Source organism: Mauremys reevesii, linkage group 5 (assembly GCF_016161935.1).
Source record: "Mauremys reevesii isolate NIE-2019 linkage group 5, ASM1616193v1, whole genome shotgun sequence".
Lineage (NCBI taxonomy): Eukaryota > Metazoa > Chordata > Testudines > Geoemydidae > Mauremys > Mauremys reevesii.
Genome location: NC_052627.1, coordinates 94,234,326 through 94,257,539, shown reverse-complemented (window position 1 = coordinate 94,257,539; position 23,214 = coordinate 94,234,326). Strand labels below are relative to the sequence as shown.

The following is a 23,214-nucleotide window of genomic DNA, read 5'->3' as shown; positions in this document are numbered from 1 at the left end:
TTTTGTACATAATTCTACATTTGTAAGTTCAACTGTCATGATAAAGAGATTGCACTACAGTACTTGTATTAGGCGAACTGAAAAGTACTATTTCTTTTGTTTTTTACAGTGCAAATATTTGTAATAAAAAATATAAAGTGAGCACTGTCCCCTTTGTATTATAACTGAAATCAATATATTTGAAAATGTAAAAAACATCCAAAATATTTAAACAAATGGTATTCTATTATTAATAGCGCGATTAATTGTGATTAATTTTTTTAATTGCTTGACAGCCCTAATATTAAGACAAAGATCAGCCAGGATGAAGGCACCAAATTAAAACAAGAAATCATTAAACCAAAGAACTAAACAACTTGTCTGGAGGATGAATGGGGCCAATGAGGATGTCTTTGCAGCAAGTGAAACAATTTTCTGAAGTCTTTTCTGGAGGCTTTCTTAAGATTAATGCAAGATCACAGATGAACTAGATTGTGAGATGGTTCCAGAGCACTCTTATGGATTTATGATCATCTTCAGTGATAAAAGGAAATGTATCTGTTTGTAAAAACATTATCCTAATAACAGAAGCTGAAGAAGAAAATACTTTTGGACACAAGAGATGTACTTTGAGGACGATATGGTTGACAGGAGAGAAGGAATGAGACTCTTCCCAGCAAAACACTAGTTGATATAAACCACATGTGCACATAGAACAAAATGATTGCTAGTCTCTGGAAGCACAGTGAGGTTCACCTGAGCTATAACAAGCACTGGGGACCTGGAAGGAGATTCAGTGTGATGGAGAGGTGTCTGTTTCCCAGACAACTGAACTGAAATCAGCAGTCTGGGAACACAGTAGAGATGGGAACAGTGCTGCAAGATGCAGCAGCAAAAGAAGCACACTGATTTACTCTCTCCCAGACCCTTTGCAAAGGTATTCCTTTCATCATTCTTTCTGCTACTGCAGCAAAATATTCTTGTCTGTTCTTTTCTGTCTCTTCCTCAGTATAATTCTTTGCCATTCTTCTCTAACTTTTGAATAAACTTTTATTTCTTCAAGTCTCCTGAAATAATATTCCTTCTTCCTTTTCAACCATACACGCCTGGCACTGGGAAGAGTGCAAGTAGTCAGGGGAGTGCACTTTGTGGAGATTTAAGTTTGATTTATTTCTTATCTGTTTTAGGTTTGTCTAGTGCATTTTCCTTTACTTGATTTAGAATAATAGAATCATAGAAATTTCAGGGTATGAAGTAAGACAGAGGTTCTTTAGATTGGTGTTACATACCTAAGTCAATTTGTTTTTAATGTCTTTAATGTCAGCAAACTGTGCAGAGATTTTGCTATTTTCCTTAATCTGAAAGGTTTTTGACTGAGTTTAACAGTCATCCTTAGGCAAAGTTTATAAATGTAGCCGTTAATGAACCAAGTTCTAACTTGTTTTGTCTCAATTGTGAACACTGCCAAAGCAGCAAAACGAGATTTTAAAACCAGGTTCTGTTATTATTTGGTTTAATCCACAATGACTAGCCAAATTTGGCAGAACTTGGTTCAGCCAGAAATGAACAAACTCAGTTGAAAACCTTTTATAAATAATTCCTTAGGCCCTGAACTTTCAAAAAGATGCATACAGATGGATTTTTGTACCTGCAGAGAACCCCATCCATGTGGATGCAAGTGTATGTCTGCTTGCATCTTACTGCAAGATCGGAGCCTTAGTTTCTTGATAGTTTGTATAATGTGACTATGAACATTCAACAGCAAGAAATTATTTTAAAAAGATCAATCTACAGGTATTTTACAGTACCTCTTGCCATGCACAACTGCCCCTGGATCTTGAGATTTTGCTTCCAACTCCTGTACTTCATCTACCAGTGTCTTAAAAGTAGCTCTCTTGATTCTGCAATATGAAATGCTTTCTGATTTACTCTTGTTGAAACCATAATATATGTCTTTTTCAAGACTCTAAAACAGAAATTAATAAATTCATTTTTTCCACATGATTTCAACTTAAAATTTGAAAGGAGAAATTTTAAAGAAGCCTCAGTTCTAAATAATATACTTTGTCAGCTGTTATGCTAAGCACAAACAACAGATGTTATCAATTAAAAGTTCTGATTAACAAAAATATTTAAAAAGAAATAAAGTAGTGGTACATTGTGGCAAGATTTGTAAACTACAAACAAAGTGAGTCATAATTTGAAAGAATCAATGAAGCTCTTTATATTTTCTTAAACAAACTGGCCAATACTTAGAAAAATTAAAACCTGACAATAATTTTCCTTCTAAAATTTAACAGTTCTATACTTACACTTTGTATACGACATCAAAAAGCAAAGCTGTCACAGGAATACATAACAGACCCATCCAAAAGACTCCAGAGCTGAACAACATAACTGCCTGGGGATAGATAAATCACAAAAATGATACTTTTATAAAAAATAGCAAAACATTTAGACATCTCAGCATTTTCTTTGCTCAAAGTATCAAAATCAAATTCAACCAAACTTTGCTGGGCTCTCTAATGCAATATAAAAATTATTGGGCCCGGGGAAAAGTCCCTCAAACACTTAATATGTAAGTAAGTGCGACTCATGTTAAAAGCTTGATGGAAAGTTCAAACTGTTCAGTTTTTTATTTTTAAAGAACAAACAAACAAAAAACCCCTAACACCCATCTTAACACCATTCCATTTCTAATACTAATAAAGAATATTATTAAAATAAGATATAGCAATTTAAAATACTGCTAAATCTTTGAGAACATGTTCTAATAGCACTCCAATTTGCTGTCAACCCTAATATAATGGATACCAAAAAAGATATTTGTCCTTACAATTATCTTGTCATACATGGGTGCCCAGTAGCACCCATTACTACTACTACTAAACTGACTACTGTTTAAATGGTTTTGTTTATAATTCAGAACTGCAAAAATAATGAGAAATTATGTATACTTTGCCTGCTTTCCTGTAATCCTTTAAGAAAACATCTAAACAAAAGCTGTTTTTAAAATAAAGCACATTACTGCAAAAATAAAATACTTTACTACCAACACACTTTTTGGCTTTTAGTTATGTGTATAATTGAGTCTTTATTTTTTACTGTCAGAAGGGAAACCAGAATTTCTCCTGTCCATGTTAATTAACTTGTTTCTGCACACCTGTTACAACCTAAGACAAAATAAGTAATACTCTCTAAGCAAAATTAGTATAAAAGGCATTAAAATATTCTTAATTTGCCTTTGTAACACATGCCAAGCATCTACATCAGAGATATTATGATTGCAAAGAAAATGATCTATGCTTAATAAATTGTCAGTTGTTTGTAAGTAGTATATTAAAAATGCCTTTGTAATGCAATTAGATTTCACAGAGATTAAGAGTAACATTGCTACACAACAGCATTTGAATTATTTGATTTCATTTCTTGAAGTCTAATTGCTTCTAAAGGTTAAATTTGCAGAACCTAATTGAAATAATAAACAAACTGCAAAATGTTACTAATATTAGCAATACCCCATTTAGGTATTTATGCAGACATTTTGAATAAGTAGCTTAAATACTACTTTTTTTTTTAAGCACACATAAATTAAAGTTTGTTTCAGATCTGTACGTGGTACATTACTTACGGTCTAGAAAGAGAAAGTCATTTTCACAAAGTCTTCTTATAATGTAGGTAGCGAATATAGCCCTATTTACTTTCAGAATGCATGTAGATACATGTATTCTTTGGAAAACTTAAAATTTTAGCCAAGCTGCAAACTGCAAATGTACCTTTTTTTTAATCTATATCCATGTTTTATATGTATAGTAGCTATTACAGGTGACTGAGGATGCTCTGAAGCACTTTATTTTTTAGCCAGAATAATTACTATAAACAAATTTATAAACTCTGAATAATAATGCTAAGATTAAAATAACTACAATTCACAACTTCAACCAAAAAGATCTTTTTAGATATCTGTAACAAAACAGAGAAAAATGTATTCACATAAAAGTCACTTGATATTATAACCAAAACATGACCCTTGACATGCTTGGTGACACGCTCACTTCTTAAAATCAATACTAATAGGAAATGCCTATCAAAACTATATTTTGTAAAAGCTCTTTAAGTAACAGTTATATAGACCAACAGTTTCCTAAACAAAAAATGGCAGAGAAAAAACACAATTTGATTTGATCTGAATCATTTTATATCATTAATTTTAATAATATTTTTAGTTTAGGGTAACAGCAAAGCACTATATTTGCTTTAGCCACTCTATTAAATGTTTCCTAGTGAAACAGCAAAAGTGATAATGTAGGTCTTAGGATGTTAATTCTGACCATTGTAATGCTAACTATGAATGAAGCAACAACTGGCGCCTACTATTCAGTCCATCCAGCCTTTAGCTTTACAAATGAACAACACGAATTGAGAAAAAGAGTTTTTCTGCGTCATATTTGAAAGCCTGTCAGATTTTTTTTTCTTTTGCAGAGTTAATCCAAACCTAAAAGATTTAAAGCCGACATTCGCATTAAAGACAGAGGGCCTCTTTGTATTTTTTGGATGAAGAGGGAAAAAATAAAATCCCACAGAGGTATTTCCTTCCTTTCTGTACAAGAAAGCTCCCCCCTCACTCTGTAGAAACCATTTTTGTCTCTAACTTTTCACATCTCTCTACACATAGGCAGGTCATCTGGGAAATGACAAACCAATCCTTTTCAGACAATGGCACTAACAGGAGCAGCCTGTTCTGGGGATGGACTCTGGCTGCCTCTGTTCGTGGTTTACAAATTGTTCCTAATGTGTGAGATTTGTGGTCAATGCCAAGTTTTTTCCCCTTTAGGCCTTGTGAAACCAAATGGAATCTTCCACAAAAGTGGCTCCCAGGGGAATTCAAAAATAATCTGAAGTAAGAGTTAGAAAGCCTAGTAAATTGTAGGACTAACAGGTCCCAGGGGGAAAACAAATAATTGTTGTCTAAGTAGCATGGATACGCAGCAAATGTTGACTCTCAAAATTAAGACTTTCTAAAATAAATTAAGATAGCTCATAAATGTAGCTTTTATGGAATTTTTCCTGCTGCTGTTTGAGTTTTGATTAAAGAAAAAAAATTCCTGAAGATTGTTACCATATTACTTTTAAATTCAGTAGAATATTAAAGCCTTGCCTGCAGAACTTTTTAAAAGCACTGAAGGATATGTACTCTCAGAAAATTACATATCAAGTTGAAATGATTAGATAATATTCCCCCTCTCTTTACTATATTTATGAAACATTACAGATACATTCAGACAAATCATTTTTCAGGATGAGGATATCAGAAAAGCAAGGCAAAAAAGTTGGAAAGAGCAATAAAACCATTCTGTGGAAAGGTTTATAAAGGCTTTTCAGTTTATCTAATCTAGCCATCATCACTGAAGTACTGGTATGTGAATGCCTCCCAAGTATTTAAGGATAGAAATAATAACAGTTTCTCTCTCTTTCTTCCTTCTCATCTACAGAGAAATAACTTGATTAATTTATAGTTGGGTTTTGTGTGCGTGTGTGTATGCATGTACACTAGTTAAAGAACTAACTGAGGCAAAGCTAAGCTGAAGAGGAGTTTTGCATTTAGTTCTCAATGCAGTGAGGTTAAAGGTCATTTTTATCTTTTCTGGTAGTTAGTTCCATAGCCCTTTCTTTATATTTACAGCTTAAAAAACAGAGCTCCCACTAAAGAAACCATATTAAATGTATACACCCCCACAACCCCCCCCCCCACCTGGTGGTACACAATACAAAGTAGAGGCCACAGTAAGGTGAGGAGAGCATCAGGAATGAAATATCAGGCAATCTGTCAGCAAGTGGAGAAGGAAGCAGTAAACAACCATTGCTATCTGAAAAATCCTGAGGTCCTCACTCAAGCAAAATTCCTGTGAAATGACTAAGAATTTGCCCAAGCAAGGACTGAATAAAAACTGCAGGATGTTGTCCACAATTAATGAATATTAATAACATTTGCTATCATCAGCATTTATTATTTTTAAAACTATATTTAGAAGGATTATTTATAGATAGGTACATAACTATGATTAGAAACACAGCTTTACGTGTCCTCTCCCACCCCCGCCCAATTAGTATACAATGAGTTTTATTTTCAGATGAGTATCATTTTCAGATAAACATACAGATTCAAAAAGGTACATGGTGTTGAGTAAGACTTGGTGCACAAGTAGTTCAGGGTCTCATTTGATAGTTGTTCCTTCAAACCTTGTTCTTTTTCAAGTGATTGTATATATGTACCCCATGCACTTGAGATTGCAATGTTTTGGCCAGTAGTGCCCATTGGGCTGCACCCTCACCCTTCATGCCCTCAAGCCCACCCACCAAAGGGCATAAACAGGGCACGATAACCCTGATAATCAGATCTCTGATACCCATTGTTATCTCAGACTTGCATATGGTGACTAAGGTACCGCATCAGGGGCTTCCTGTGCTGAAGTTAGGCTGTTCTCAGTGGTGGCAGATGACAGAACAAGGAGCAATGGTCTCAAGTTGCAGTGGGGGAGGTCTAGGTTGGATATTATGAAAAACTATTTCAATAGGAGGGTGGTGAAGCACTGGAATGCGTTACTCAGGTAGGTAGTGGAATCTCCATCCTTCAAGGTTTTTAAGGCCCAGCTTGACAAAGCCTTGGCTAGGATGATTTAGTTGGGGTTGGTCCTGCTTTGAGCAGGGGGTTGGACTAGATGACTACCTGAGGTCTCTTTCCACCGTAATCTTCTATGACTCTATGGTGGCCAGCAGTTTGACCTTGGTGCTGACATTCTTGGTATTGCCTATATCAGAACCGCCGACTCTGGTACTGACCATACTGACTTTTATCTTGGTTTTGATGTCATTGGTATCAAGAATTACAGTACTGGTGGATTTGGCTATTTCAGCCCTTCCCAAATATACTTTACTGTCTTAATTTGTAACACTGATGGAGCCAGTACCACAGCCATTAGTACTGGGATGTCTTTGGTGCTGACTAAAAAGCTCCCTGAGTCTAAACTTTAGACCTGAATGAGGGCTACTCATCCTTTACAAGAGGAAGATTCTTATTAGTTATCTGTCTCAGATATCAGTGCGCATGGCTCACTTCCTTATTCTCCTAGGACACCCCTCCATGATTCATATTTTTCCAGTAGACTCCAGAGTTAGGGCTCATAGTAATCTAAGGGTGTTCCAGGAAGACCCATTGTCTAGTATCCCCTTCCTTGGTCAGTCACTCTGTAATCATATGGACTTCATTCCTGGCCTTAACAGGCATTGTGGTGTGTTCATCATGCTACAAGGCATAACTTCTCTGCTCTATCAAGAGCAAGATCACCTTCTCCACAAGAGTTATCTAGAGATCATCATCAACAACAACCGTTTCACGTTCCTGCTACAGAGATTTCACCAGCACAAATTTCTGAGGAAGAGCAACTCCAGCACCAACCTGCTGAAATCATAACTGCTCACAAATCATCTTTGTCACCTGATGAAGAAGTGCTACCCTCTACATCACCTGATGACTATAGGGCATTTCAGGATCTCCTTTGCAAAATGATGGAGGTCTTGGAGATCCCAACAGAGTCTAGGAAAAAGCCCACAAATTGCTGGACACCTTACATTCTTCTCTTCCTGAAAAACTTGCTATGCCAGTCAATGAGGGCCTTCTAGAACTGTCTCAATTATAGCAAACTCCAGCCTCCATACCTCCAATTACAAAAATGATGGACAGGAGACACCACGTTCCCTCTGTGGGTTTTGAATATTTTTATTTCCATCCTGCACCAGGTTCCTTGGTTGTCATGGCAGCTCAGGCGAGAACAAGACAAAAGACATTCAAATCTACTCCTAAGGCCAAGGAGCCAAAGCAGCTGGATCTTTTCATTAGGAAGAGCTATTCATCTGCTATTTACAACTTTGAATACCTAACTACCAAGTTCTAGATATGACTATTTTAATTGACACAGAGTATCAGACTTCTGGGATAAGATCCTGTCCAATTACAGGGAGGAGTTAAAATAATAGATTGCAGAGGCTCAACTAATAGGAAGGACCTACCTGTTGGCTGCTACTGATGCATCATACTCTGCATAGATCAGTGATACTCAGACTGAGGCTAGCAAGTCGCAAGTGGCTCTTTAATGTGTCTCCTGTGGCTCTTTGCAGCACATATTAAAACACTGGGTGATTTAATTAACAACCAATCAGGATGCTTTTACTATGTTATTAACCAATTGTAGTTGATAAAATAATAATACTTGGTCATTCATTTTGCAGTGAGAATTATCTATCTATCTATCTATCTATCTATCCATCCATCCACACAAAATATTTCCCTTGTAATACTGTTTAAATATGAATATATAGTATTACAGTGAATGAAACAATGAATTCACACTACTGTGGCTCTTTTAGATAATGTTGATCACTAATTTGGCTCCTGAACCAGTGCGGTCTGAGTATCACAGATCTAGATCAATGGCTACAGCAATCACCATGCATTATGCTTCCTTCCTTCAATTTTCAAGGATATCCATGGAAGTCCAAAATATTATTACACCTTTTTGACCTGAGTAGCTAGTCAAAGTTCAGGGCCCTGAAGGTGTTCCAGTTGGAAGTAGAAATTGACAATGGAGTCTGGACATTTCTTTGATGCAATGTTATTTATGTACAAAGTATGTACAAAGTCCAGTTCTCTGATCACAAGAGGAACCAAAACATGGTATAGCTTCTTTGCTTACAGTCCCAAGCCTTTTTGCCAGCCCCAGCCCTAAGGTTCCTAGGTTCTTCTAAGGTCATACACCATGATTGTTCAGGCTACTCTCTGTCTACTTCAGTCTATCCTCTCTCTCTTTGGCAGATTCCCACACCCACCTGGTCAAACAACACACTTTGGAACCCTTTGCCACATGGTGTTAGTTTCTGGGCAGACTCCATGATGCCTTGTTTTAGGTGGATCTCTTTAACTGTCTCTCATAGCTTTCTTAAATGAAAGATGTATTTACATGCATCAGTTTAAATGAGGGTCAACCTATTCCATAACATAGTTGAACCAGCTCATAATGATACTATGGAAGATCTTCCCTTTGAGGGGAATGACTGTCTTAGTGCAAAAACTGATTAAATGTTACACGTAAGGACTCTGGAGCAACATTATTTTCCTTTGGCATTTATGCTCATCAGCCCGAGAGGAAACAATCCAGACACCAATTGCAGTCAAGACAGTTTTCTTTGTACTATCAGCCTTAACGAGGGCCACCTGATCTGCCCAGAAAGAGGCAGAGATTTCACAGAAGGATCTTCTTCCATGGTAACCACTGCCATCACAAACCTGCTACCATCCTCAAAGCAGTCAGGTCGATGGTCATTTTGAGAGGTGTCCACAACCAACCTCAGAGTATCCTTATCATTTCCCCGCTCCTTTTAGGGATGATTTAGGTCACATCTACATTAAAAACGTAAATCATCCTCTGTTAGGTCAACTTACAACCTCTACAGTAATTACTCTGGTGGTTCATGTCCACACTACCCTCCTTCTGTCGGTTGGTGTGCGTCCTCACCAGGAGCACTTCCACAAACTTAAGAGGAGCAGTGTGGAAGGCTGAGAGCCTGGGCTTTCTGCTCCACAGGCAGCTCCCCACCAGGAGCCAGGCTGCCTCTGGGACTCTCAGCTTCCCACCGCAGCTGGGCTCCGAACTGTGAGCTCTGCGCCCAGAGTCCAGCATTGGTGCAGCGACCGGGCTCCTCATAGGGAGCAAGCAGGGAGCCCGGCAGCAGGCTGGCTGCCAGCAGGGAGGGTGCAGCCCAGCTGGGAGTGGGGAGCTAAGGCAGTAGCTGGACTGGGAGCGGGGAGGCTCTGAGCAGGGTGGGCGCAGCCCAACTGGTAACAGGGAGCCACGGAAGCACACAGGCTCTAGCTGGGCCCCTCACCCGCCCCAGTGACATCTTCCATTGTACTCTCTAGGTCAGGGGTAGGCAACCTATGGCACTCATACCGAAGGCGGCACGCAAGCTGATTTTCAGTGGCACTCACACTGCCCAGGTCTTGGTCACTGGTCTGGGGGGTTCTGCATTTTTATTTAATTTTAAATGAAGCTTCTTAAACATTTTAAAAACCTTATTTACTTTACATAAAACAATAGTTTAGTTATATATTATAGACTTCTAGAAAGAGGCCTTCTAAAAATGTTAAAATGTATTACCGGCACGCAAAACCTTAAATTAGAGTGAATAAATGAAGACTCGGCACACCACTTCTGAAAGGCTGCCGACCCCTGCTCTAGGTTATTTTTTTTTTACCTCTATGCTTACAATATGTTAAAAAAAATTGTGATCTACACCATCTGTTGAAAAACAAATTTATCAAGACTTAACATTTTTATTTAGCTGGTTTATGCTGTTTTTGCTTGGTTACTTATGCACTACAAGAAATTCTACGTCATGATACATATGCTACATGCATACTGTCACACAGCATATTTTGCATTTTAGATCTGATTTAAAAAATATTTGAAGGTAAAGAAAGATACCCATTTCTCTGGTTTCTTCTACCCAAAGAGTTTAATAGGAAATCAGTAGTCTGCACATTTTTGGGGTTTGCAGATGTTCTCAAAACCTGATGTACCGCAATAAATTATGTATATCTTTTTCTTTTTCCAGCAATATTTAGGAAAAATACTGTGAAGTTATTTCCTAAAGCTACAGTGTTATAAGTATGACTTTTATGTAACCTACATTCCTGAAGAGAGATATTTTAATAATTAACCTAGATATTTTTTAAAATGCTAGGGACAGTAGAAATATCAACCAACAGCGTCTTTTATTAGTCTGAATGTTGTGCTTTGCTCTATTAGATAAAAATCTGAGACTGCAAGTAAGTTCTTCCCTGGAGGGTGCTTGTCTAAGTACTTTAACCTTTGATAAACATCTACATTTTTTCTTTCTCAAGAAATTTAATTTTATTATTTTTAGAATAATAATTAAAAGATGAATATGAAATACCTTAACAGAGTAATTCCATATGTAAGATAATTTATTATGTTGGATAATACAGACTGAAGCAATATTTCAGAAACTAATACTGTTAATATAGTATAGTAATACCTTTCCTACAGGGTGCAGCATAAATGTCCAACAAAGAGTTTTATTGTTTTTCACAGGGATTCTACAAACCTCAATCAAATGATCTGAAATTCTGTAAAACACATGCTTGTTCCTTAACTTCAATTTCCTTCAGTAGTTTTATAGATCCCTTAGGCCAGATGGAGCAGAAACAGATGGTGTTCTGGAGAACTTTACAGTGCATGTCTACAGTACCACAATAAATTTAACAGTTCTGCAGATACAGAGCTTTTGTTATTAATTTCTATACAAACTGTTTCTTGTTGCAGTAAGTTTTATATTTTTAATCTGGTTTACTAATTACAATGGCAAAAATAGAAAAGCTCAATCCTCACTTTAAAAATACATAAGCACCCAACAGCGTCATTCAGACAATTATGAAAGGCAAGTAGCATAAGTTTATACAGCATGGTACTTTCCCTGGAGCATGTCTTGCCTCATAAATTGTTGTGCTGGTGTGAACATATACAAGTCAGGTTTTTTAAAAAGGTCTCCTCCTCTTAAATCACATCCATCTTTGTTTGAGCAGAGGGAGACAACTATACCAGCTAACTATATCACAGCAAGATTTTCCCATTTAAACATTTTTTAAGTCAAGCTGTTTTCCTATTTTAGTGCTTCTCTAAACAAAACCAAGTTTTATTTGCATGAGCTCTACAGAACCTTTCAGTTATAAAATATCTATCTCCTATCACATTTATACTCTCCTGAAACATGAACAACCAATAACTACTTTGATCAGAATTATGTATGTTATAGGAAACTTTAAATGTAGAAGTTTATTGCAACAGAACTAGATTAATTACAGAAATATACCACAAATAAGTGACCACAAGATCAGTTATTTTTCCTCAATAGTTATAATATGGAATACAGAAAAACACAAATAGCTTTTCACCTGGCAGTACACTGTATTGAAGATTAAAAATGCTTTTTCAACTGACACTGTTATAATGTAGTTTTATGACTTTCAGAGTCTGGAAAAGGAAAAAAAGTTTGTACAAAATCATCTGGTAAAGGAAAAATCATTCTACAAAATAAATAAAATGCCACAACAACTATGAAGAGATATGGACTTTACTTTTAGATATTTAAGCAAGCCAGATTTGCTATATGGTTATCAAATTAGAAAATACTATAGTTTTAAAATATAATGCAAGCACTTGTTCCTGTTCCCTTTGTTGACATTACCAGGCTTCTGTATATATTTTATAATACTGGATACAGGTAGAAAGTCAAAAAGAATAGTAAAGTATGCAGGGTACAAATATAACCCAGCAGCTAGCCTGAATTATGAACCCTATGTAGAAGGCACCAGACTCAAAGGGCTTGTCTACATTACCGGCAGGATCAACGGGCAGCGATCGATCCAGTGGGGGTCGATTTATCACATCTAGTTTAAACGTGATAAATCGACCTCCGAGCGCTCTCCTGTTGACTCCAGTACTCCACTGGAGCGAGAGGCGCAGGCAGAGTCGATGGGGGAGCATAAGCTGTTGACTCACTGCAGTGAGTAGATCTAAGTACATTGACTTCAGCTATGTGAAGATGCATAACTTAGATCGATTCCCTCCCCCTGACCCCAGTGTAGATCAGGCCAAAGAGAAAAACAGGAGAAATTATTTACTTGTAATTCTGATTATCTGAAGATATCATTCCAACAGAATTTTTACTCTTGAATCCGAGTTCCTCAGTGTAAGCGCATGTCTCCACAGATATGGGAATCAAAATAACTACATTGGTTTTATTCATGTCTTTAGTTATTTCAGTGCATGTCTGTTTATGGACACTCTTATTTTGGAATAAGAGTGCCATACTTTGATACAACTTAAGTCAGTCAAAATAGATTTATAAGGAATGTAATAAAAATATTCTTGCAGTAAGCTGTGGTAAGCCTTGTGAACCTTGACCTGGTCTTCTAATTTTAGACCAGGCAGGTCACTGAAATATGGAATTTAATCAGACAGCTACATGGTCGTTTTACTAACAGCACTGTCAAGTGAACTGATGTCAGAAGAAACAAAAAGTTTGGTGGACTTTCTAAGGGCTTTAGTGTGTTCCAAGCAGAACCTTGACTTTTTAACATGAAGTGTATGGAGAAGGTTTTCACTGACATGGGTGTGCAAAGGTGACAAGAATGCTAAAAAGACAGGCTCATTATAGTGAAAAACAGTCATCATATTGGAGAGGAAACTCTGATGAGCCCACAGCACCACACTATCTTTGTAAAATCTGGATCAATCACTAGAGCTTTAAATTTGCTTGAAAAGTTGCTGCCACCAGGAAAAAACACTGTGTAAGAAACTTAAGCTTAAAGAAACTGAGAGGTTCAATAGAAGTTTTCATCATCTTTTCCAGGACCACATTAATATACCATGATACAGGAAGCTTTTTGATACAGGTGTTTAAAAGTGCCAAGAGCCAAATTAACCTGATGACCAGGTGCTCACTTGTCTATCTTCAACTAGTAGATAATAGGACACAATAGCTACTATATGTACTGGATGGAATTAGTCCGTAAGTTAGCACCAAACAGCATATGAAAGTAGACAAGCAGTTTTGTGCAGCATAAGGAAAAGAGTCCACTTGGCCCTGACTGCACCAAACCACAAATCTTTTCCAACTGGAATTGTAAATTCTTTGGGTGGATGGCTTCCATGATTCCAGGAAGACATGAGTCACTTGCACTGCAACAACAGTCCTACAGATCTCTACCTTGTCAAGAGCTAAGTTGTCAGGGACAGAGTGCCTAGGCTTGGATGCAGCAATGTTTCCTGGTTCTGAGAGATGATCCAAGGCAGACTCTCAGTATCTTATGAAGCCCATCAAAGCTGGGATGTCATGACTCCAGATGGTAAGAAGTTCATAGGAGATTTTTATGGTAATCGGAATTATGCCTATGGTGGGATACAGATAGTGAATGACAGATGCTGGAAGCGGAGACAGGAAAGTTTGGCTAAAAAGGATGTCCAGGGTATTCTGGGGTGCAATAAGTGGGAGCTAACATGGAGCTGTGGGTGAGATTCTGGGTGGGCAATGAGTGTGGAAGGGAGTAAAGGAGTAGGAAGGCAGTGAGTGGTGGAAAGGGGGTAGGGGAATAAGCACGGGGGCAATAAGTGGGAGTAGGGAAAAGGAGGGAATGGTCAACAAGGGAGCTGGGGGGGGAGTAAATGGAGATAGCTGATCTGGATAGGGTTAGAGAAGAAGGAGTGTGTGTGTGGATGCTGCCATAAGTAAACAAGCTGCTGGAAGCTGCATGAGATGAGCTGAATGTGAGTCTCTGGAAGGAACAAGTCAGAGTTCCATGCAAATGGCAGAGGGAGGAGGTTATGTTGCTGGGGGAGGGGCAAGAGAGGAATTGGTGGGTTGGAGTTGCAAGCAGAAGGGAAGGGAAGGGAGGTGCTGGTGGCTCTGCAAGAGATGCAGTGACTGAGCGCTCAAGACAGTGTTGCTGGGAGGCAGACAACAGCATTGCCTTGAGAAGCTGCTGGTTCAGACAGCTGATAGGGAGGCTGTGGGAAGCCAACTCTCCCAACACTTCCTCATAATAACAGACCTTTTTCTCCTACCCACATTCCATGCTTACCTATGCTTTTGGGGTCAGCAAGGTCAAGATGAAAGTTTGGGGGAAGCCTGTATACTGTCTAAAATTAAAAAATTGCAAATTATGAGAGATTACAAGAATTAGGCATCTGAAGAGTCTCTCTCTTTTCTTTTTCTTTTTTTAGGTGGGACAAAGTGAAAATCCCAGGATATGTCTGGTTTCTCTGTAGTGGTGTCAAACAGATCATCTCCCTAATAAATCTAACCACAAGTGACTACGAAAAATGGTGTTTCCTTTCTGATAATTTAGAAAAACACAATGCTGTCAGGCAAAATTTCAGGAAAATGATCTGTAAAGCAGATTGTTTAGTGTGGAAGTATTCATTCAGTACTTATGGACAACAAATACAGTGAAGCCAATTGAAAGGTTTATTGTTACTGCAGTTAAACATTATACTGTGTAATACAGATCACATTACACAGACTGGAAAGTTACTGTGAGGGCACAGGAAATTTTGAAATGTTTCCCTCATTTTCTCTCATACATTATATGTCAAAGTTTCTTCATTTGAAATCGTAAGGTTTTCTGCTACTTCTATAATCCCTCATGGTAGAAAAGAGATCTTATGACAATTTCCTATGAGCATTTAATATTTCAAGCTCTACAATGTTAGAATCTGTAGCTAAGACTGAGAATGATATAGTTGTTTTACTTACTAGAATAGACTCAAGAGGTGGAAAATGAAATTTAATGTGCTTAATCATAAAGGTTCAAAATCAAATAAAGCGCATAAAGAATGCCAAAGATAAAGATGGTGAGGGCTTGAGGTAGGGGGAAGCAAAGCCTTTTACCCACTGGTGTTGGCTACACCCAGCTGTTCCTCCTGTCAACAGTTTTACCTATACCAGGGGCTAAATTCCTTCTAAGCTGCATGGCCACGCAGCTGCCTATTAAGCGCCGCTCAGGGCTGCGGTGGGGAGAGATGCCTCTCCCCAAGCACTGAACCTGCTGTCTAATAAAGACATCACAAGGCTTTGTTGGCCAAGACTGTATATTCTCCAATAATGCTGTAAGTCTGTGACCAAAAAGAGGCCTCTAAATTCAATGTTCTAAATAACCCAATGCTGATACAAATTTGCCTGGTTTCTGAGTGACTGATAAGACCTGGTGCTGTGCCTGAATTTCTCTAGCAGCTGAAATTGCAAGTGAGAGTTAACATCAGAGACAGAAGCTGCATTTTCTATCTTTGCTTTCCTTTTCTCTTCCCCCTTTTGTATGTGTTTATTTTATTTTGTCTTCTAGGAAAAGGGATCAGACTTTAACAGCAGCAACAACATCAGCTCCAGCCCATCTTAACTAACTTCTTCTCTTTCCCCCAAAAAAGTATAGTTATTACCATCTAAGAGACTGTCAAACATACCTTTTTTTCCCTTCTAAAGACTCTGTCCAGCAAAAGGGAAAGGGACTAAGGGATGTTGTTGAAATGAAAGCCTTACTTAATATTTTAAACATTTCAAAAGCTTTAACTGTTTTTTTCCTCCCCTACCCATCTTTAATAAAGGGTTAAAATATTTTTAATTATGTGTTTGCCATAGCACTAAGTAGGCTGAGGTCTCTGTATACCAAACCCCAAAACTTGTTTAATATTTTTTAATTTTGGACAGTTTCAGAGTCCTGTTAACACCTTTAACTCTTTGGGTCCACACAGTCCATCTAAATTAATACAACAGTGCCATGACTTTGATCTGTGCCCACACTGTCAGTGGATAGGACTGGCTTTGGCCATAGACAACAAGTTGAGAAATCCGATGGATGACTTCCTAAAATGAAAACTTTACTTATGAGCAGTTCAGGAATCTAGCATTTAGCTGGTACAAATTTCCTAAGCTCTTAGAAAAGCAATGTGTGGACTTAGGAACACTGCAGGTTTTCTAATGTATATACAAACTGATTTTAATGTGGACTTAGGAACACTGCAAGTTTTCTAATGTATATACAAACTGATTTTAATAACAAAATAATTACCTTATTAATCCCACTCTAAACAAGCAAAGGAACCATGTTTCATTACAACAAATTAAATTACATAAATGTGGGTTTGTAGGTCATTATGATGAGCCAAAAAGTTTGGAACATTTTTCAGTAGGGATAGCACTTCTGTTTTTGGAAAAGCTTCATCTGCCTCAACATTTTGCATCATCCAAAATTTTATCTCAACCTTTCCAGAAAATAAAATTTTTACCCTGGCATAGTGTGACCAGATATCCTGATTTTATAGGGACAGTCCTGATATTGGGGCTTTGTCTTATATAGGCACTTATTACCCCCACCCCCGTCCCCATTTTTCACACTTGCTATCTGGTCACCCTACCCTGGCATAACAAAAAAACAAATTCTATTATGTGTTATTGTAACAACTCCCCAATGTGCAACATCATCATCAAGATTTAAACCCAAAACCTTCAAGCACTGCAGCACAGATCTCTACACTACTTTGTCTAAAGAACTAACTAGTAGAAGGGGAAAATTTGAGTATGGTTTGCAGGATTGAACCAATACTAAAAATCTTCAGCATATAATTGGAAGAGAAATACAACATTCCAATTAAAAAGTTTAAAAAATGGAGTACAATAATGCATTCTAAGGAACAAAATAAAAGGAGAAAACTAGGGAGATGAACGTCAATGGATTCTGTGATTTAGGGTTTCTGAAATTTTTGGTGGGTTTAATAATTTCTGCAAAATTTAAGATTTCGTTACAAAAATATGTTTGGTCTTCTTATGTTGCAAAGAAATACTTTATATTAACAAATGTACTTCTGCAGTTATAGCCATATATGAAAAACAGTCCCCATCCAAATAATTCCAGTGCCAGAATTTTTAGTTCACTAAGTTGCGTGAAACTTTCTCAATGAAAATTAAAACTTGCCAAGGTACAGTAAAAGCTGTTTTATCCAGCACTTCACCAATCCAAAATCTCTATAAATCGGCATTTCTGATCTTCATTTAAAGTCCAGTTTTTAGTTTGGTTGGCGCAGGGCCAGCAGGGGATTTGGACACAGGAGTGGGTGCGGAGTGTGGGTTCTGGGAGGGAATTTGGGTGTGGTTGGGGGGCTTGGGGCACAGGAGGGGGTGTGGGATCTGGGGGCTGCTCACCTCAGGCGGCTCCCCGCAAGCGGCAACCTGTCCCAGCTGCTCTTAGGCAGAGGTGCAGCAAGCAGCTCTGTGCGATGCCTCCGCTCGCAGGCGCCACCCCCGCAGCTCTCATTGGCCATGGTTTCCGGCCAATGGGAGCTGCACAGCCAGTGCTCGGGACAGGTTGGGGAAGTGTGCAGGGCCGCCTGCCGCACCTCTGCCTAGGAGCAGCTGGGACAGGTCGCTGCTTGCCAGGAGCCGCCTGAGGTGAGTGTCCCGCGGATCTGGTACCCCAATCCCCAATACCCTGCCCCAGGCCCCCACCCGCACCCAAATTCCCTCCCAGAGCCTGCACCCCACATCCCCTTCCGTGCCCCAACCCCAGCCTCGCACGCCTCCTGAACCCAAACTCCCTCCCTCTTAGTTAACCGGCATTTTTTAATTACCAGCAACCCCCATGCCCCCAACATGCTGGATAAAACAGCTTTTACTGTACTATCAATCTTACAACTAGGTTAGGTATTGATCTCCCACTTTGCTGTGTGATGCAGTCACATAGAGAACCCTTTTCTGCTGCTGCTGAACTAATTTTTATAAAAGTGTACAAACCTATGTTCCTTTAACAAGACAATAATAACAGAGCAATTAGACTTAGATAAATCTATAGATATGTGAGAAGCCTGCCCAATACACTATGGCATGTTCAAAAATTCTCTCAAATATTGGGAAAAATCCTCACAATTTTCTCCTGTCCCTGCAGCAAACAGTGCAATCCAATAAAGATCAAACCCTAAGTGAGCATTTCAACCACATTTTATGCAGATATTTGGAGATTAGTTAAAAGACATACATTACCTCCCCGGACATGTCAGGTGCCATAGGAATGACAGGCCACAAGGACGAGTAGACTCCAAAAAACACTACCCAAAGTGCAATGCTTCCCCATATTGCTATATGGCTAAACTGAAAAACAGAACAATCAAAACATATTTAATATTTATTCAGTCCCTACAATGAGTTCAGTGCTATACAGAACACTCTAAGAAAGATGGTTTTTTTTCTTGGAAGTTTACAGTGCAATTCTGACAAATGGGATTTTCAGAAGTGCCCAGCATTGACCCAACTCTGTGCCTGCTAAGTGAATGGTAAAACTACTAGGGCCCCTTTAGTTGGAGCAAGATAATACTTATTTTCAAAAGTAAATTAAAAAAATTCCCATACAGCTTAGTGATAACATCCAGCTGCATAACCATGTGATATTATTTTAATCCTTGTCCTAAGTCCCTCCTCTTCATTGCTTTTCATTTGTTTTTGACCCACAATATTTTGTCATTTCAGAGATATAAGATTTTTGAGGCATACACTGCATCTTTACTTGATACTGTAAAGTGCATAGCATAATTTGAGTGATAATAATAAAGTAATAAGGAAATTTAATCTATCATATATTTCTGTAGGGTACTTGAGAGCATGAATAATAAGCATTTTCTTACCAAGGTCCAATATGAAGTCTCTAATCCAGCTTTTAAACACACTGTTATCACTACAAACTGTAAAAAAAGGAGAGAAATCTGTTATTTTTCTTTAATAAATCAGATTGTCCTCAGACTATTAATGGAACACAGGAATTCAAAATAAAAGGACCCACAAAGAGCTTATGTTTAACATTTAATGGTAATGCACATGAAAAAAATCATGTGAATTATTATACAGTTTATGACCCATTAAATAGCAATCATGCATACAGTATCTTAAAACTTATAAAACATGACTTTTATTCCTTTTTTATATTATTACTATTTCATTCATTATTTCATGTTTTTTTAATTGTTCTTAAAAACATGAAATAATGAATGAATGAATGGATGGATTAAAATTATTCAGGTGTATGCTCCCACGCAGCAAGTGGAAGATGAAGAAATGGAACATTTCTACGAAGTGCTGGAGGAGGCAATGCAGAAAAGATCCATCTACACAATCATACAAGTGCTTACCTGGGGGGGGGGCTCTCTGGAAGGGTGACAGGAAATCCCCTCCCTCAGCTCCTAACTCCACGTGCTGCCTTCGCCCGTAGGCACTGCCCCCATAGCTCCCATTGGCCGCAGTTCCCAGCCAATCGGAGCTGCAGAACCAGGGTTTGGGGGGGAGCGGAGGCAGCATGTGGAGCTAGTAGCTGGAAATAGCCGCTTCCCAGGAGCCAGGTAGGGAACCTGCCCGAGCCCCACCAACCGCCCCCCACAGCACCTGTGGCAGCCCCCTGGCAGCGATCCTCCCTCCCCCCACTCGAGTACCTGTGGCGCCCCCCCGGGCTGCACACATGTCGCGCCCACGGCTGCCCCCGCCCCTCGAGCTGCCTCCCACAGTTTTAGTCGGGGTATATAGTAAAAGTCATGGACAGGTCATGGGCTGTGAATTTTTGTTTACTGCCAGTTTACTGTTCATGACTTTTACTAAAAATACCCGTAACTAAAACATAGTCTTAGTAATAAGGCATCTGTCCCCAAAAATCTCGGGTCTACTTCCTTGTGAAGTATTTTGCATATTTATGTTCATATGATTTGCAAACAGGTCAGTCAAAGGTAGGCTGAACATCCAAAAAATTAGCCTGAAAACCGCCTGATTCAGGCACCACTCAGAGTTGTTGACTCTGAACCAGTCAGACCCTATTTTATGTAGATCACTCTGAGGGAAAGGAGAAATGGCTCCACCTACCTCATTATTTCCACTTGTAGTGCCAGATTCCTTGTTCCCCCTTCATTGTTTAAATATGCAACCATAATTATATTGTCTGATTGAACTAGGCCATGGTTCCCTGCTAGGATGGACTGGAACAGTTGCAGAGCCAGTCTGACTGCTCTGAGCTCTACAAGGTTTATGCTGTGAGTCTTTTCCTCTGGGTTCCGGAGATCCTGGGTTGATCTGATCTCCAAATGAGCTCTTCAGCCTCCTAGGCAGGCATCAGTTGTGAAAACTAGAGGATCTGGAAGGCAGATGGGCATGCCTTTGCAGACATTGTTGTGGGCTGATCACCATTGTGGGGAGTTGAACATGTGTGTCATAACTCATACTTGATCTTTCATGTGTTCTGGGAAGTGGTCCCACACTTTTGGGATGAAGGCTTGAAGATGTGTGCTGGGTGACTGACCCATGGAATGATCCCTATACATGACACCAGGAGGCCTAGTAGTTGGAAACACAGTGCTATGGTAGGCCTTTTGCAGCTCCAGAGCAGGATGATAAACTCCTGGATTTTCTGGAACCTTTCTAATGATGGGTAGAACTTTGCTATGATGATATCTAACTCCTCTCTCAGGTGGGCTATTCTGGTTGATGCAATCAAGGAACTTCTCTTGACACTGATGATGAAGCCGTGCTCCTGTAGAAGATTCAGCATCTGAGGCATGGCTCTGTGCACTGTTGGTTGCAATGGAGCTCTAATCAGGATGTTTGTATAGGACGGAGTACAGGAAAGTTCCCTTCAACCTGAGTCTGGCTATAATCACCAACACTACCTTTCTAAAAACCCTGGAGGCCATGGACAGGCTGAGCAGGAGTGTTTGGTACTGATAATGTTTCCTGCTGTAGGTGAACCTCAGAAGTCTGTGGTGGCACAATCTGATGGGGATATGGAGGAGATGTGTGTCTTCTAGATCCACTGAGATCAAGTATTCCTCCCAGGAGAGGGATGACACCATAGAGGCCAGCGTCTCCATCCGAAAGTTCATTTTCTTCATCCATTTGTTAACCCTTTTGAGTTTGAGTACAGCTCTGATACCAACCCCCACTCCCCTGCCTTCCTGTGAACTTCTGAATGATGAAGAAGATAGAATAGAATCCAGAGAACCTTTCTTCGGTGGGAACACACTCAATCACTCTCATATCCAGAAGATGAGATATTTTGTTCTGGACCACATTGTGTTTTGAAGGGTCTCTGGAAACTGGCACCTGGATGAAGAATGAATGGGATGGAACCTGCAGCTTGAGGAAGTATCCCTAGCTCACAATCTCCCTGATCCACTTGTCTGTAATCAATGAAAACCATTCCTTTAGGAAATGGGAAATTCTACCCCCAGCTTCAGCTCTGGGTGGAGGCCTATGTGACCTGTGACAAAGTGGATTGGTGGGGGGTCAGACTTCTCTGGACTTTTCTCCCAAACCCTGATGCAGTTATTTTCCTCTGGAGAATCTGTTGTGCCTGTGCTGGTATCTCTGTGATGATGAAGGGCAAAAGGAGCGCCTCTGTCTGAAGGCTGGTCTATATTATCTCCTGAGGACACTGAGTGAACAAGGGAGAGACAGTCTGGATTTTGCCACACTGTCAGCCACCACCTTATCCAGCTTTTCTCCAAAGAGCAGGCAGCCTGTAAACTTGGCTGAGCAGAGGACCTGCTTAGAGTAAATATCCACTTTCCAGGATCAAAGCTCAGTGGTGCCTGGTTACTGAGCTGGAAGCCATTGCTTGGGCTGAGAAACTCATTGCATCTAATGCTGTTGCTAGGGGTGACTTTCTTTAAAATAGAAACAGAGTCAGGGTGATCTCTGTCCTTACGGACTTTAAGATCTTCCAGCCACGAGAGGGATGCGCTTCCAAAGCAGGAAGGAGGACTGAAGGGGTGTCACAGTGGCGGTGGAGGATTTTGAGGGGAGAAATTCACTCTAAGACTTACTCTCAGGAGCCTGTTCAATGGAGACAACCTTATTGCACCTAGTCTAGAACTTCTCAGAGGGGCAAAAAATCTTTGCTGTATTTTTTCCCAATCCTGATCAGACTTGGAGTCCAATAGCTCACCATCCTCAGTGGATGAGGGGGAAGAGGAGGAGGAAGAAGAGTTGAAAGACTTTTATCTCCTAAAAGATCTGGGTCAGAATCTTCATGGTTGACTTGGAAGGGAGAGGGGCTGATTAGAAGCCCTGCTTTTTTCCCCCAGGGCACTCGGGACTCACTTTAAGACTTGGGGTGGGGAGAACCTGCAAGTCTCCTTCTTTGTTCTGTAGAGGCCCTTGGGACTTACTCCCCAAGTTGAGCGGTCAGGGTCCTCCTTTGTTTTTGGAACTTCACCCTGCTCTGCAGTGGGATTCCCGATCCATTATTCCTCTGATGAATCATGGCTACCTTGATGGGTAGAGGACTCTACCTGCCTGTTTGACTCATAGCCCTGGGACCTAATGGAGTTTAGGGTTGGTTGGATGGTGCAGGCTGGGCACAACTCGCCATCTACCAATCCCGGGAAGGATGCCTCATATATAGATCACGACTTGGATTTGAGCCAGTGCTTTCTTGGCAGTTCTGTCATACTTGCATAGGGGCAGAGGAGCTGGGTTATACTCCCAGACAGTTAACCAACCCATGGAGGAGGAGGACTGTTGAAACGGAAGATCATTGCTCCTTGTGCCCAAGAATAGGGAAGACATTAAAAAAAAGTAAAA

General features: G+C 39.6%; 1 protein-coding gene across 7 annotated transcripts in view; it reads right to left on the bottom strand.

Annotated features, from left to right (window-relative positions):
• Positions 1 to 23,214, bottom strand: part of ATP8A1 (ATPase phospholipid transporting 8A1) — a 233,578-nt gene that overhangs the window by 13,225 nt on the left and 197,139 nt on the right. For 6 of the 7 annotated variants that reach the window (XM_039539925.1, XM_039539927.1, XM_039539926.1 and 3 more), the window contains 4 exons: positions 19,281 to 19,337; positions 18,643 to 18,750; positions 2,292 to 2,380; positions 1,788 to 1,880 (listed from right to left, as the gene is read on the bottom strand). In XM_039539925.1, the coding sequence (XP_039395859.1) occupies positions 1,788 to 1,880; positions 2,292 to 2,380; positions 18,643 to 18,750; positions 19,281 to 19,337 (347 nt within the window). Of the gene's footprint in view, positions 1 to 1,787; positions 1,881 to 2,291; positions 2,381 to 18,637; positions 18,751 to 19,280; positions 19,338 to 23,214 lie in introns of all 7 variants that reach the window. The other variant, XR_005599008.1, reaches the window with a different exon arrangement.